Source organism: Phodopus roborovskii, unplaced genomic scaffold, assembly GCF_943737965.1.
Source record: "Phodopus roborovskii unplaced genomic scaffold, PHOROB, whole genome shotgun sequence".
Taxonomy (NCBI): Eukaryota; Metazoa; Chordata; class Mammalia; order Rodentia; family Cricetidae; genus Phodopus; species Phodopus roborovskii.
The window spans coordinates 499,967-517,843 of NW_026125791.1; the positions used below are offsets into that span (position 1 = coordinate 499,967).

Below are 17,877 nucleotides of genomic sequence, written 5' to 3' on the forward strand. Positions count from 1 at the left end.
TTGCCAAGCTTTAACTTGTTCAAAACTTCAGGTGGTGTTCCAACAGATGAAGACTGCATTCCTCACATCTTCAAAGGGAAAATATGAAGCTACTGCAAAAAATAGAAGTTTTATCAACTTTTCCACATTACACAAAATACTATTAAGGACAGTGATTCAGACATTTCCTGTGAAATCTGTTTTACAAATTCCTTGGCAGAGCCTTTAGACGAACAGCTTACCCATGACTTCCAGTGAAACGCAGCCCAGAAAACAAGAGTTATAAACAGAAAGCTTGCCCCGGTTCTGTTTACCTACACCACTCCCCTGGGGAGTGTATTTGCTTGGATTTTTCATCATCATGTAAGTATGACCTCTATTTCTGAATATGTCTAATTAGAAGCATTAAGCATGTCTGTAACTAATCTCAACAAACATGTATGTCAGTTTGGATATGAAGGAAAAAATGTAGCCAAATTACCAGCAGATGTGAACATAAGGGATTTTTTTGCCTTAAATTGTTGTATGCAGTGTACTCATTAAGTACCTAACTCTTACTATGTATTTCTTCCTGTTAGCAGATTTTGTATGCATTTACATACGCATGTTTCTGTTTGTTCCCACTGGATTCTGAACTTATGGAGAGCAGGCTACAAATGTGTATCAAATATTTTTAACTTTGGTGTCATAATAGTACATATTAGAGGCTGTCTTGCTGTATTAGGAAATGAAACTGTATAGCCAATCTACTGCTGGTAGCTGGTAGTATTTTCCATTTTCAGTTCAACTAGTCTGACTAACTTCATAAATAAATTAACTTGGCTTTTACAAAAGAAAAAAAAAGCACTTTGTATTTTGTGAGCACCCATAATTAAGCCTCAAAATGTAAACAGAGATCATTCATCTACTATAATTCACATGATCAGGTTGCTCTTTTTTTTTAAATCCATTTACAATTCTCTTTTAAGATAGTTAATGAAACATAATTGTCACAAAACAATTATTGCCTTTAATGTGATGAGTTTGAGCATACACACACATCCACAAAGTTATTATCACAATCAATTCAATAAACACAATCAGATTGCTTTTGATAGAAATCATAGTACATAGTTACACTTCTGTGTGGTTTGGAGTTGTTGGGTTTCACATCCTTCTGAGTGATGTAACTTGACATTTGCACGTACTCACTCATGCAAGGGTCTTTGAAGTGGTATTTCCTGGCCCAGATAAGGAGATATGGTCATCTACAGAATTCTAAACAGCAGTTTTTTGTTTTTTTTTTTTTTTTTTTTTTTTACTCAGTTTCCTGCCCTGGCCCACTTTCCTCTAAGAATTATTCATGAAAGACTCCCCTTTATCATCAACAAAGGCACAAATGTGATGACTAGACTAAGATTAGCCTGACTGACTATTGATTTGGTGGGGGGGCTAAGGGAAGAATCTTCCAGTTCCCTTTCTTACTCTCTTATTCTCTCTCTCTCTTTCACTTACTCTTGCTCTCCCTCTCTCAAAAATCATTTGAATAAGTCATTTGGTTTTGTTTTAAAAGTGAGAAAGTGGCAAATGGCAAAGTATACACATGGGATAGTATATAAGACCTGCTTGAATATAGTTGCCTTTTTTGTGATTCAAATCTTTCTGAACAATATGACAAGTAAAAGATACTTTCCACAGGCACTTATTTTGTCTCCATTCTTTATTTTTCCTCTTTCAGAATTTCATATTGTACCTAGTAGCTTTCTTTTATTCTTTTTTGTGTTTTTTATATTTTTAATTTAAATTTGAAACAAGCTTGTTTTTTACTTTTAATATTTTTTCTTATTTTACATATCTATACCAGTTCACTCTCCCTCCTATCCTCCCTGCCCCCCTCCACAGAACCCTCCAATCCCATCCCATATCCACTCCCCAGGAATGGTACAACCTTCAATGAGGGATCATCAAAGTCTGTCAAAAGATTTGGGGTAGGGCCTATGCCCTCCTCCATGTCTCTAGGCTAAGGGAGTGTCCCTCCATGGGGAATGGGCTCTTGCAGTCCTTCCCTATACTAGGGATACATCCTGGTTCCATTGTCAGAGGCACCATATACATTCCAGGCCTCCTAACTGAGACCCACATTCAGGGGGTCTGAGTCGGTCCAGTGCTAGTTTCCCAACTATCAGTCTGGGGTCCATAAGCTCCCACTTGTTCAGTTCAGCTGTCTCTGTGGGTTTCTCCAACCTGGTCCAACCCTTTTACTCATCACTTCTTCTCTGCAACGGATTCCAGGAGTTCAGCTCAGTGTTTAGCTGTGGGTGTCTGCTTCTGCTTCTGCTTCCATCAGCTACAGGATGAGGGCTTAGATTGTTAGTTGGGGTCATCCTTGTAGATCTCTGGACATTTCTCTAGTGCCAGATTTCTCTTTAAATCTATAATGGCTCCCTCAATTATGTTATCTCTTTTCTTGTTCTTTTCTATTCTTTCACTGACTCAATTTTCCCACTACCTCATATTTTCTCTTTCCTCCTCTTCTCCCCTTCTCTTTCTCCTAACTTCTTCTCCCCCTCCCCTCTCCTGCACCCTATTTGCTGAGGAGATCTTGTCCTTTCCCCCTTCTTCAGGGAACAATGTATGTCTCTCTTAGGGTACTCCTTGTTTCCTAGTTTCTCTTGCAGTGTTAATTGTAGGCTGGTAATCCTTTGCTCTATATCTAAAATCCATATATGAATGAGTACATACCATGTTCCTCTTTTTGTGACTGGGTTACACACTCAGGATGGTTTCTTTTTCTTGCCTGTAAATTTCAAGATTCCATTGGGTTGTTTTTGTTTTTGTTTTTGTTTTTTTTTTGTTTTGTTTTGTTTTTCTGCTGAGTAGTACTCCATTGTGTAAATGTACCACATTTTCGTTATCCATTCTTCAGTCGAGGGACATCTAGTTTGCTTCCAGGTTCTGGCTATTACAAATAATGCTGCTATGAACGTAGTTGAATGGATGTCTTTGTCCCATGAATGTGTACCTTTCAGGTACACTCCTAAGAGTGGAATTGTGGATCTTTCCATAGACTTATTCCCATTTTCCCGAGGAACTGCCATACTGATCTCCAAAATGGCTGTATGAGTTTGTATTCCCACCACAGTGGATGAGTGTTCCCCTTTCTCCACATCTTCTCCAGCATAAACTGTCAGTGGTGAAACAAGGTTGCTTTACATATCAATCCCAGTTCCAAAACCCTCCTGTCCTCATCTGTTCCCCCCACCGACCCCCATCCCATCCCCTTTCTGCTTCCCAGGGAGGCTGAGGCCGTCCATAGGGAGACTTCAAAGTTTGTCATATTATTTGGAACAGGGCCTAGGCCCTCCCCCATGTGTCTAGGCTGAGGGAGTATCCTTCTATGTGGAATGGGCTCACAAAGTCCATTTGTAATCTGTGCCTTTCTATTTATTCCATTTGTAAACACATCCAGACCCATGATTGCCTGTGCCAATCACCTAAGATACTTTTTCTTTCCCTCCACTTTAAAAAAAAATTAAAACATAATTATACCATTTTCCCTTCCCTTTCTTCTCTCCAAACCCTTCCATATCCCATCCTCATTGTCTTTCAAATTTGCAGCCTTTAAAAATTATTATATCCATGTATGCATACAGCTCTATATTTCTAAACATAGCCTTTTCAAATCTGCATGTTACTTAGATAGGTGTTTTCAGGGATGGCCATTTGGTATTGAATAACCAGTTGATGTGCTTTTCACTGGAGAAGACTATTTTTTTTTTCCACTCTCAGCATTCCTTAGTTACCTATAGTTTTTTTGTTTTGTTTTGTTTTTGAAAATTACCCCAAGGTTATTTTAATAATGACACATTTAAAAGATTGGTTTTAATGGTAAGACGAGAAGACTTACATCAAGGTTGCCTTTTCAAGAAATTCTTCGTGTTTTGACATCCCAACCTAATCTGTAATTTCACATTAATGAAAATGATCCAAAGGTAAGTTGTTTAATCTTAGAAAACATGTTAAAATGCAAAGAACAAAAAATTGTTGGTTAGGCAAGCCTGCATTAAAAGTCCTCTCATTTCTCAGTCGTTTGTAAGTTTGGTCAAGTTATTGAGCCTACAAAAGCCTTGGCTTTTTTAATCACTAAAATTCAGATCACTTTTTCTTTTTTTTTTTTTTTTTGTTTCTTAAAGGCAGGGTTTATCTGTTATAACAGCCCTGGCTATTGGCTGGCCTCCAAGTCACAGGGATCTGCCTGCCTCTGCCTCCTGAATGCTGGAATTAAAGGTTGCACCACCATGCCCAGCTTAGGGCCACATTTTATGATAATATTTTTATTTAAATTTGAAACAAGCTTGTTTTACATATCAATCCAAGTTCCTTCACCCTCCCCTCCTCCCCTGAGCCCCTTCCAACCCCCATCTCATCCCCTTTCTGCTCCCCAGGTAGAGTGAGGCCTTCCATGGGGGATCTTCAAAGTCTGTCATATCATTTGGAGCAGGGCCTAGGACTACCCCATGTGTATAGGCTGAGAGAGTATCCCTCTATGTGTGATGGGCTCTTAGGGCCATTTTTTTTAAGGCAGTGCAAAGTATTAAAAGAAACCACCTGCCATCCTTTCATCCCATGAATAAATCCCGTGTTACCATGATGCATGATTCTAAACATGTTATTGAATTTGGTTTGCTACAGTTTTCAGCTATGTCCATCAGGTATAGTGATTCATAATTCCCTTGTTTGTTAGATATGGTATTTGCAGAACTTCAACTAAAAGTTGCAAAGTGGCCATTGAGCTTTGTTTAACATGGTGTTAAAAACAAAACAGAACACCCCATGAGCAATTAAGCACTTCTGAACTGATGGTCTACATCAAGAATTTGAATTATCTGACTAAAAATCCTGGCTTCTGCCTCTTGGAAAATCAAAAAGGTATGACAACACAGCCTAATGGCTCTCATACCCTGAAGCTAATTACTAACATTCAGATTGGCTTTCTGAATAGTTAGACATTTTAAATTGTGTCTCCCATGCATATTTTCTACTAGTCATGCTGACTTGAGACAAAGTGTTTTAAACAGCTCACATATTCAACTGCATTCTGGCATTTTGAGATACTATCATCAAAGACATAGATTCTTATGTCGTTTTCTCTGCAGTGAAAATGCCCCCACTTTACCCTTTGTATCAAATTACATTTCAATTTAACTTCTGCTTTCTCTAACAAATCACTAAATCGGAGTTAATATTTACTATCTCTTTGCTATTTTTAACACAGAGGGAAAAAACACTGATTTGTGCTGTGTATTCGATAGTTTTACGTCAGCTTGACACAATCAAAAGTCATCTGAGAGGAGGGAAAAATGCCTCAATAAGATCAGACTATAGGCAAGCCTGTGGGGCATTTTCTTAATCACTGATTGATGGGAGAGGGCCCAGCCTATTGTGGGTAGACCCAACCATGGGCTGGGGGTCCCGGGCTTTATAAGAAAGCAGCATGAGGAAGTCATGGGAAGCAAGCCAGTAATCAGCACCCCCTCCAAGGCCTCTGTATCAGTTCCTGCTTACACATTCCTGCTGTTTGAGTTCCTGTCGTGATTTCCTTTGATGATGAGCTGTGATATAGAAGCATAAGCCATATAAATCCTTTCATCCCCAAGTTGCTTTGTTCATGATGTTTCATCACAGCAATGACAATCCTAACTAGAACATGCTATCAATGTGTAATGATTTCCCTATGAGAAGGTTCACCATTTCACTGTTTTAATACCTGCCCCACAAAAAGCTCATTAGTGCTATGATGCTAGATATCACAGATGTCATAGAGATTTCTTATGAACAGAAAGAATGTTCTAGGCATGCTACTTTTAAATGCAAAGGATACTAATATGAAGAATTATTTGGGGGCTGTAGAAGAAACACTTGTTAGCTTTGAAAAGTATTTCTTATAAAGAAGGAGAAAACATTTAAATATCACATTTTATTTCATTCTCTTAATTTCATTAAAAAATTATAAGTGTAACATTTTCCACTCATTTCTAATGCAGTAATCAAGTAGAATACTGATTTTCCCCACTATATATCTGCTCCAAGAATTTTCCTGATTTTGATACATGAATCTATCTGCTCATGGAAATTTCTTTTAAGTTTTTTGGTGATCAGAAGAAAAGATCAAATACTGAAACATCAGCTTATATGTAGAAAGCTTTGAAACTGAAGAAAGGTGTTTTGTTTGAGAAAGTCTCTTTATAACACAGAACTGGCTGCCTTGAAATTCACTATGTAGACTAGATTAGCTTTGAACTCAGAGATCTGTTGACCTTTGCTTCCTGAGTGCTTTTATTAAAGGTTTGGGCCACCATACCCAGCACTGGAAAAAAGATTTTGTTTTTGCCATCAATTACCACCAAAAGTAAGATGTCATTTCTTATGCCTGTGTGACACAATACGAAACTGGGTCTAACCATGGGAAATATAATACCACCACCAACCCTTCTTGCTCAGAACTTAGTTTCAAGAGCTTTAAGTTGTTTTGCATACAATCTTTATCATTTTTCTTCTCTACCTTTCTCTAGGAATCTTGCCCAGCTTCACATTTTAAAACATCGTGACCATATGAAAGACCTCCAAAGGTACCTGGTGTTCAAATACATCCAATATCTAGTCCTACCTTCTCCAAACACCATCATCACTCTACTGGGATTTCTTGCCAGTCTTTATGTCATGCTGATATTGACATTTCCTTCTGTATCTAGAAAATCCACTGTGGTGTTTATTAGTAACATAGCTCATGCAGACATCTTAGCTGGCTGCAGCATTTTTTCTGCCATCATAGCAGGTATGATAAAGAGTGAAACATCTTCAGCTTCTATTCAATTTGCCTTGAGGCAGAATTTCCAAATTGCAAATGTACATGCCAGTTCCCTTTTACTCAGCTGTGTTAGCCTTGAGGCTTTTCTGATTGCCTTTTTTCCAGTAGAGACACGCCACATGAGGAATGTTAGATGTGCCAAAGTAACTTCTAAGATCATCTGGGCTGCTGTAATTACTGAGTGTTTCCTTTATCAGATTGAGTGCATCAAATGCCTTGATGTCTCTCATAGGCAAATTCAGATATTGATGAATTTCTGTTATGACACTACAGCGTTGCTGAAATTATTTATGTACCCAATTGGAATTCTTTTAAGAATCTTCAACGGATATCTTTTCTATAAAATATATTTCTGAGACTGTTGTAGTTAGTTAGGAATGTAAGATACGGTGCCCAGTTGTTTATTCAAATACTCATATTTGATAGGGCTGTGAAAACATTTTATAGATACAATTAACTTTTAATTTGTTACTATTAAGAAAAAGAGACTAACATCAATAGCGAAAATGGACCTCATGTAATCAGCTGAAGGCCTTGAGAGAAAAACACAGGTTTTCCAGCAAAAGGAATATTACCTGAAGAATGTTAACTTGAGGTTCGAAGCTGTTGTCTGCACTACACATTTCAGCCTCAAGACTACAGCACCTGCTCCTGATGGTCCGACTTTGTGACTCTGAAAGACAGAATACAACCTGTTAAGTCTGTATAATGTCTGTATACTGTACAGGATAACCAATTGGCTCACTCTTCCCTGGGGAAGACCATTTCTCCAGCTCTCAGCATCTCTTAGTTGCCTGTAATTTGTTGTGTAGGGTTGAGGTCTCATGGTCTTTCCCCATTCCACGTTAGCATGTTTGTTGGTGTCATTATTGTTCAGCTAATGTTTAGGCAGTCATGCTGCTGAGACTCTGTGGATGTAGTTTCTGACATTTCTAGGAGAGACAGTCTCATGGAAAACTCCCTTAACTCCTGGTTCTTAGAATATTTTCATTTTCTCTTCTGCAATTACAATTGATGGAAAAAGAGGCCATGAATTGAAAAAGAGCAAGGAGGAGTATGTTGGAGGCTTTGTAGGGAGGAAAGGGGGAAATACTGTAATCATGTTATAATCTCAAAATAAAAAAATAGAGAATGTCATATCCTATAAGTTCTGTTTACTTTTAGTTTTGATTTTGGAGAACTGTGACCAATGCTGATTTTTTCTTTCTTTTTTTGTTTTGTTTTTGTTTTTCGAGACATGGTTTCTCTGCATTGCTTTGGAGCCTGTCCTGGAACTAGCTCTGTATACCAGGCTGGCCTTGAATTCACAGAGATCCAGCTGCCTTTGCCTCCTGAGTGCTGTGGTTAAAGGCATGCACCACCAACACCCCGCTGAGAAACAGATGCTTATGTTTTCTGAATTAATTTTGGGATTTTGAAATTTCTCTATTGGGACTAGATTTAAGAGCATTGATGTCTTTATTTCTAGCAGTAAAGAGTACATAGCATGATGTGGCAAGAGGTGTAAAATATCACTATTGACTACATTCAATGAAATTTCCTTTTGAACACATACATATGAGAAAGGGAGAAAAAGACAGGGAGGCTTTGAATTCACTTTGTAGCTGAGACTGGCCTTTGACTCCTGATCTTCCTGATTCTACCTCCCAACTGCTGAGATGACAGGTATGTACTATCATACCTGGCTAGCTTCCTTAGAGCATCCTTATAAAAATGAGTGAGCTTACAGGGATTGAACAATTGCTCCTAATTTAGCCAAATGTAAAAGGAGTGAATTAAAGGCTTTTAATTCAAGTGTTGCATTAGCTACTTGAAAACATTGAAATCTTCCCTGAAAGACGTTTACCTGTAGTGACAGAACATTATGAAAAATTGAATCTAAATACCATCATTTGAGCAAGTTACAACTTAAATAGAACTCCTAACCTTGTAGGATATCTGCTGTTAAGTGAAGACATTAATTGGAAAGGAAGGGCATATTCAAAATTGCCATGGGAATAAATGGGCACATGCTAACAAACTGAGGACACTAAGCCCTTAAAGTTAGCCGAGTTCCTTTTGTCAGTAGAAGCAGTATCATCAACGAAAGAACTCTACTTTGTCAGACAATCTGTTACAGACTCTCCAATAAGGCTGCCTTACACCACTCAAGTATCTTCCTGGGGCCTTTCTCACTATCTCTTATTTTGGGGTATATAATTAGAATCAAGTCTCACCAAGCACAAAAAGGTGAGGTTTGTTGCATAAGGATGTTTGTTAAGATCCAAAAGAACTGTATTATTTTTCCCAATTTTTACAGATGGGAACTTGAATGAAATGTTTAGTAATAGATATTAAGGGTGGCGGATACGGGTAAGAAAGACATAGCATTGGATAAGTCCGAATAAAAGTATACAGATTGGAATGTTAGAGTGACTACTAGCACATAATCTTTTACTATAAATATGAAAAAACCATTTATTAGAGATTGCAAACATTCATTTTTAAATTAATGTATTTTATTATTTCTCTGAGAATCTATTTCATATACTGTATTTCAATTATATTCACTTCTGCTCCTCACTGAAGCTCTTTCCATATCCATCCCCTTCTCCTTACCCTCTGTACTTTGGTGTTCTGTCTCCTAAATATTTTTTAAAGAAGATACTGTCTTGTATCAGGTCCCTTAGTCCTCTGTCTTTTATAATTTTTCTTCCTTCTCTTCCACTATATTCCTTGAGCTTTAGGTATAGGGTTTGTGTTAGAAATGTATTAACTGTCAAGGGGCATTTGATGGAGAGAAGAGCAGAGGAGAGGAGAGAAAAAAGAAAGAAGAAATGGGAGAAAAAGGAGGGATAAAGAGAGGGAGAAGCCTGGGACAAGCCAGCTAGGCAGATGCTAGCCAGCTAGATGGAATAGGGCATAGAGAAAGAAGTTAAAAAGCCCCTAGGCAAAACATAAATAAGGAGAAACAAATTAAGTTATAAAAGCTAGCAAGAAACAATCATAAGATAAGGCTTGAGCATTCATAGCTAATAATAAGTTTCCATGTCATGACTTGGGAGCTGGTTGGTGACTCAAAAGAAAGTCACCACGTGATATTAGAAGAAAAAAAATTCTCAGCAGTAAAAAGAGTTCAAAGGCAAAATTAGTTAACTATGAGAAGGGGAGTAAAAACTAAATTATGAATCCTTTAAATAAGGAAGACAATTATGTCAGGTGTGGTGGTGTGTGACTTTAATCCCAGCACTTAGGAAGCATAAGCAGACAAATTTCTGTGGGTTTCAGGTCAGTCTGGTATGCATAGGTAAAATCCAGACTAGTCAGGGTACACAGTGAGGCATTATCTAAAACAATAAGACAAATCTGCAGAGGAACAAATGGATGGAACTAGAAAAACTTACCCTGAGTGAGGTAACCCAGACCCAGAAAGACAAACATGGTATATACTCACTCATAAGTGCATATTAGCTATAAATGATAACCATGTCACAATCCACAGCTCCAGAAAGGCTAAGCAACAAAGAGGGACCAAAGAGGAACACATGGCTTTCTCTGGGAAGGGGAAATAGAAGAGATCTCGTCTCTGGACTCTGGGTGGGTGGAGATGGGAACTTGAGGGATCAGGTTGGGGTATAGGTGGAGGGGAAGAGTACTGAAAGAGATGCTTGGAAGAGGGTGCTTATCAGGGTCAGGTAGAAATCTCATGCAAAGGAAAGTCCCTTGAATCTACAAGGATAACCCCAGCTAAGACTCCTATCAATGGTGGATAGGTAGCCTGAGCTGTCCTTCTCCTCTAATCAGATTGGTGACTACCATCATCACAGAGCTTTCTTTCAGTAAGTGATGGCAACAGATGCAGAAAGCTACAGTCAAACATTAGGTTGAATTTGGGGAATCCTAATTAATAGGGGGAAGGAGGATTGCAGGAGATAAAGGGGTAAAGGACATCATAAGAAAACCCACAGAAACAACTACTCTGGGCTCACAGGAGCTCACAGAATCTAAACTGACAACCAGAAAGCATACATTGCACTCTGCACATATCTGACAGTTGGGTAACTTGGTCTACTTGTGGAATTCTTAACAGTGGGAGCAGGGCCTGTCCCTAATGCTTTGGCTGGCTTTTGGGAACCTAATCCTCATACTGGATTGCCTTGCCCAGCCTTAATAAAGGGAAGGAGCTTAGTCCTACATCAACTTGATATGAAATGCTTTGTCAACACCCATGGGAGGACTGCCCCTTTCTGAACAGAAACAGAGAAGTAGATTGAGGGGAGGCTGAAGGGAAGGAGGGAAGGGAGGAGAAGGGGAGAAGGGGAAGGAAACTTCTGCTAGGATACAAAATAAATAAAAGGACAAAAGCCAAATAAGGAAAGAGCTGTGTTTTGTGTAATTTCATTTATGTAATATTCTGGTTTAAAAACTATAGGGGGTCAAAATAAGGAATTCTAGGGATTTTGATGAGAAGTGGGGTTGATTTAAAAGGAATAGCACACATTTTTCTGTACCACACAATGACTATTGCTATTTACATCTTTTAAAGTTTCTATAATCTTTGTATTTATTATTGTAAAATGTCTTTTAATGTCCTGGGAAGTTGACATACCTCAAATTATTTTCATTAATCCAGTATCACTGAACAAAAGGCAAGAGCGTGGCAATTAAAAATCTGAAGGACAGACTATTTAATGAGTTTCAGAGGGTGAAATTGGTTCAAAGTATCATCAGGATGATAAATTATACTCTGGAAAGCCTATAGAATCATGTCAGTTCCATTCTTATGCACCAAGTTGCTCAAGCCAAAAAGAGAAGCCATGAATTAAGACCATGATGGAGTTTACTCACAGCCATACTGTGAAAGATATTGTCTAAGAGTGAACCTAATAAAAGATGATCAATAAGTGGTTTGTGAGATAACAAGAGTTTGTGTTGTTAAAAAAATATATGTATGAAAAAACAAAGAGAAAAAGCTAAAAGCAAAGAGGAATAGTAATTGCTAAATAATTTGAACTGACCACAGCCATTGTGGTCAGATGAATCATGTATGCAACTATTTGTAAAATTAGGATGAAGCCTGCTTGCTGAGGGGTCAAGAAGCTAGTGTAGTGATCTTAAGAAGACTATTTCTTATTTTATTAAAGACCTGTAATGCCTCCGTTTTGGATAGAATACTATCATCTGATTATCAAATAATGAATTGATTATGTGGGACAGAAGAAAATTGATGAATATGATTAAAAAGGTTTGAAAGTTATTTTGTGGGAACTACAGATAGAAATGCATTTTGCCAAAGGAGATTTACATGAAAGAATTTTGTTTTTTTTTAAAAAGAATGGGTGGACTATATTTACCACTTTGATTATGTCAAAGGAAATTCCTCCTTATGTCACTGCGAGTACCTTTTTCCTAATACATCCTTGGAATGGGGTCTCCAAAGTTCAGAAAGATCTGTGATTTAATAACAATAAATAACCTTTCAGGAATACTGGATTAGAGTAACAAATAGTTATCTAGCCAAAAGTAGCTCATAAACACAAGTGTCAGAGAAGAAGATAAGGATATAACTTAGGAAAATACTCTAAATCTACTTTCAAAAGCATAGTGAACATCATTTATTTTATCATCCTTGTTTGATACAGTGAACGATGATTTCATGTGTCAAATTCATACATAAATCTACAGGCCAGAACCATATAGTAATTCTCTATTGACAAAAATATCAACCCAGTGAAAACTACCCATCAGTTAAGCCAGGTGATACTTATGTGGGATGGAAATAAGTTCCTAACAACTTCACCCATCTAGAAAGCGTCTTCAAAACTAGAATTAAGGGGAAATAATCTATAAATTTCCAGGCATATGGGTTTTTGTCAAGCTTGCCAACATTTTTTCAGAATATTGACAAGATATTATATATGACAGATAGCAGTTCTAATTAAATTAATTTGTTTATTATCTCATTTTACCTAGGAACTCTCAAAATGACCTTAACTGAGGACTACAGATTCATTCATTTATATACTAAGATTAGAATAATCATCTTTTAGTAAGCAAAAAGATACAGAAATCTCACCAAACTGGTAATTGAACTTTTGGATAATTTCAGTTGGAGGCACATTTATGTAAATACAAAGCACCCAAAAGAACATAGCATAATAGTACTGCCTAACTTATGGAACTATTAAGGAAACATAAAAAGATTTTTATATGTTCAGTAAAGTTGAAAGCAAATGTAATACATCTTAAGCAGAGTCCCACACAAAGAGATGAATTCTACTATTTTGTACTTTTTAGAAAAAAAATCAATTACTGATACAGCTTTGAAAATATCTTATTTACTCCAAGTGCTCTATTTGCCAAGCAAAGGTAGAGAATAATTTAATTCGACTTAAAAATGCATGCGTCCAAAACTATGAGTTAGCAGTTGGCAAGGTATGTATTTTGTTATTATAGGCAGACCCTGGTCTCTTGTTAAGAAGAAAGGCACAAAAGCAAGTGTTGTTTTAGAAGTCCTCCATAAGTTCAAATATTTGAACACTTGTTGCCCAGTTGGTAGCACTGACTTGGAAGGTGTTTCAGCCTTACTGCAACATAGTAAGAATTGACTTTCAGGTTTTACAGCCCCCTCCTCACTTCCTGTCCTGTCTCTCTGTTCCTTTCACTTCTTCCTGCCCCTACTGCCAGGCCATGCCTTCCTACCAAGAGACACATTATCTATCTGGAACTATAAGCCAAAATAAACTTTTTATTCTCAAGCTGCTTTGGGGTATGACATTTTACCACAGCAACAGGAAAATAGAGAAAGGAACTAGCTGAAAGAGTGTGGTGACAGTTCAATATGTTGAGTACCAAAAAGATAAAAGTTACTTCTATGATCAGCATAGAGAATATCTGGGAAGGCCTTCTGCACTAGCCAAGGTCTGAATGCATACTGATGGACTAAGCAGGTAGAAGACAAACTGACAGAAACACCTAAGAAAAATGAAACAATTCTAAGTAACTGGACAGTGAGATTCACTGAAAGACAAGGTGGGAAAGGTAAGTTAAAATGGCCTGGAGAGCCAAGTGATGTTTTAATTTTGTCCTTCTGTAGCTGTAGCTGGGGAGCTGCTAAAAGTTTGTATGCAAGATAGTGGTGTGAGGAATTCTTTTCATTTTTTTAAGTGAAATTCATTTAGAATGGATAGTTGCTGTCCCCCAGAAAGCAAAATGTCCAGGCTTAAGTTGGATCAGTAATACCGGTAGGAGTACAGTGCTTTTGCATACAATATATTTTTTAACATTGAAGAAATTATAAACTATGTTCTCTATCTTTCAGTAAGGAATTTCTCTCAAATAAAAGCAGAAGCCTGTAATGACGGAGTTATAAATCCTATTACAACTTAATCCCATTCATAATACCAGTCATAAACCCAAAATCAAAGCAATGGAAGCAACTTAATTCAGGGTCACATGACTAGTTGTTGCCTTTTGGAAAATTAAAGTTACATTAAGTTTATGAGTTTGTTATCTTAATTAGATAAAAGGTTAAAATTATTTACATGAAAAGTTGAAAATATACCTAATCATAGAGATTTTCTGTCAAAAATAGACAATGTCTCCAATGTTTAGAATAATTAGAGAGTCTTGAGCTCAAATCTAAAGCTTAAAAAATCACCACTGACAATAGCAATGCTTAGTAGAAACCCAGACACAGATACTTGGGTTCAAGCTAAAGATCAGAGAAGCAAAGAAGCCAAGAACTAGCTCTTACCTCTTCCTCAGACTGGGGAGGGAGGTGATCCTGGCTCCATGAATCCTCAGCATGGCTGGGTACTGAATGCCTTCCTGTCCTCAATGTGGCTGGAAATTAATTGCCCTGAGACTGAGTACTGAATGTCTTGCTCCCATTTTATATACCTCCCTAGTGCTGGTATTACAGGGGTGAGCTTTGTTTCTCTTTTAGACTGATTCACTCTCATATAGCCATGGGTGGTCTTGAACTCATAGAGATGTATCTGCCTATGTCTCCTGAGTCCTGGGATGTATGCCACCACTGCCCAGCTTCTATGGTTGTGGCTAGTTTTGCATTCTGATCTTCAGTGGCTTTGTTAGATCATAAACAATGTATCACCATAGTTGCCCATTTTTGTCTAATACAAAATAAGGCTATAACTAATATAAGAAAAACCAGGTATAATAAGTACAATAACTACATAAAATATATACAGACAATAGTTGCATCAACAATGTCTAGTTCCTTTGCATTTGACATATTCAGGGAAACACTCCATTATCTAACCTGTCTTGGTTGGTGAGTCCTAATTTACTTTCTATTCTAATTTGTATTATGAAATTATCTTTTAATATCTCTCAACATTATATACTTTATATTTCTTTAGTGATTTTTTTTCTGAGTCTGGTAAACAAGGAAAATTATAACTGTACTATCTATTTTTTAATTCCCTCTGAGACCTGAGAAGGATTTAATATTAACTTAGTAAGCAGGACGTGTGAGCAAGTGACTTCCAAAAATTGTGAGAAATGACAAAAACAGCTGCCTGCTTGGGCGGTCACCCAAGGTTCTTCTTTAATGCAGGGGCATTCATCTTCAACCTACAGGCCTAGCCTATCTGGAAGACTTTTCTGTGAAGCAGGATTTTTGAATAACTGTCCTGCCTTGTCTTTGCATGGTTTTACAGTCACTCTCTTTTGTGTCCTGCTTTTCTAATTTGGACAGCATACCATCAGCAGTCGAGGCAAGGGTACTTTCTTGTCCAGTGGCTAACTTTTGCCACAAAGAAAGTAAACTCAATAAGGCATTTCTTCAATTCCCATAATCTTATCTGTAGGAGATTGGTGCTGCCAGGAGCAGACATATCTCATTGTAATAAAAATCTATGCTATTGAAACATCTTAAATGCCATATTGTATAGATCTCAGAAGTGTTTGAAGACTCTCTCTTTAAAATACATTCTTTTGACTTTGAAAACATACCTAATGTGACTACAAGTTTGATTGTAATAGGTGACTAATTGCTAATCTGTATTTTCTTATTATCCTATATAATTGGTAATAATAACTTTCAAGGACTAGAAGTTTGCATTACATTATTAAATGTGTTGTATAGGTACAATACCTTGAACAAAATTAGAAGTGTATGTACAGTATATTTTAACAAAATTAATCTCAAATTTATCAATATACATTATTTGTATACAATATATAAAAATCCAATTCAATGTAAAATATTTAAAATTAATAGTTCCTTTTTAGAAGTTGATTCAATACCTACCTCTTTTCTTTTCGGTCCATATCCAATAACAACTGTAATCAATCCCCCTAAACAATGACAAATACATATAACCTATTGAATGACAGAAAACCACCCATCCCACCTCTTAGGAATGTGGGTGCCATGTTCTTAAATTTACTTCCTGATATCTGGGGGTGCTGGCCTCTTTAGGGGAAATTTTGAGCATCTCTGAATATTAGATATTGTAGTCATCTAGCATATCATATTTCTGACATTGAATAGAATACCTGGCACTAGGTGTATACATATCTTGTGACCATTGATTACTGATATGTGTACTAAAATTATATACACTATTTATATTTTAAAAATCAAGACAGTTCTGGATTTTATACATGTATACATGCACATGTGAATAACATGAAAGCCGAAAAGAGGCTAGTTATGAGGGGATGAAAACAGGAAAGGGTCAAGAGGGGAAAGTGACGAAAGTGGGTATAGGAAGGAGACTGTGGCCTAAGTACATTATGTATTTTAAGGAAAATGTCTCTGTGAAACCTATCCCTTTGCACAATGAATGACATGTGACTATTCTAGTATCATTTCCTAGCACAGTCTCAGCCAAATATCAGCTTTACTTGATGCCATAATTTCCAGCAGAAATTTCAACTTTCAAACATAACATGATGCCAAAAAACCTCTGTATGATATTCTGTTTTATATTTAGTATTCTTGAAAAATATTCTGATAAAAGGAAAAGAGAAAACTGCTTGAGTTTACCTGTGAAAACATTCCTGCTTGGCATTTACTATAATTAAACTTCCTAGTCTAGTATGGGGGCTGGGGTGAGCTTCAGATCACCATTCACCATGGAATCAAATGTCTATTTTATGTCTGGGAAAACTACTGTTGCTTATTAAAGTAAATTGCTATATCCAACTACATATATTTAATACATACTAATATAGTTTTAATTGAGTTCAAAAGAATGATAATCTTTGCATCTGCTTTAATCCTCTAACAAAACATTTTCCAACAATTAAATGTAATATTAGGTTTTAAGAATTAGGAATTAGAAAAGTAGAATTCAAAAACTAATTTGAAAGAAAATTTAGAATCTGCTACTAAATCTGTACTCAAATGATATCAAGTTCAAATGACCAAGGGAAGTTACTGAAAGAGAAGTTATAAGTATGTACTTCAGTAGGGGAATGGACTAGGGGCATAGCTCATTAAAAATGAGAAACATGCTTACTAGTGTTGAACGTGAAATTTATGAACCAATTATGTAAATTTCAAGTATCAAATACTGTCTGAAAAAGAATTCCAAATATGTAAATTTTCCAGGAAGCTCATCTCTTAAGAAACAAATCTCATCTACTTTTTAAAAAAGTCATTTTATAGAAACATACATTAACATCCGGAGAAGGAGAAAGAGACAAGATCTCCTGAGCAAATTGGGAGCACAGAGGGAGAGGAAGGGGATAGGAGGAAGGGGAAAGAAGGGGAGGGAAGGGGAGAGGAAGACATGAGGGATCAGGAAGGCCAAGGCAAGGGAAGGACAGAGAAGGAGAGCAAGAAAAGAGATAACCTCGATAGAGGGATTCATTATAGGTTTAAAGAGAAACCTGGCACTAGGGAAATGTCCAGAGATCCACAAGGATGATCCCAACTAACAATCTAAGCAATAGTGGAGAGGCTACCTTAAATGCCTTTCCCCTATAAAGAGATTGAATGCCACCCTAGAACCTTCATCCAGTAGCTGATGGAAGTAGAAGCAGGGATTCACAGCTTAAGACTAGGCCAAACTTAGTGTAGAGAGGGAGGGGTGATG

The 17,877-nt window shown here is 37.0% G+C and overlaps 1 protein-coding gene across 1 annotated transcript; it reads left to right on the plus strand.

Moving 5' to 3' along the window:
- The first annotated feature begins 315 nt into the window (after positions 1-315).
- Positions 316-7,182, plus strand: LOC127217681 (P2Y purinoceptor 6). Its single transcript, XM_051178668.1, has 2 exons — positions 316-342; positions 6,531-7,182. Coding segments are annotated over exons 1-2 (654 nt in total). The 5' UTR covers positions 316-340.
- The last annotated feature ends 10,695 nt before the right edge of the window (positions 7,183-17,877 follow it).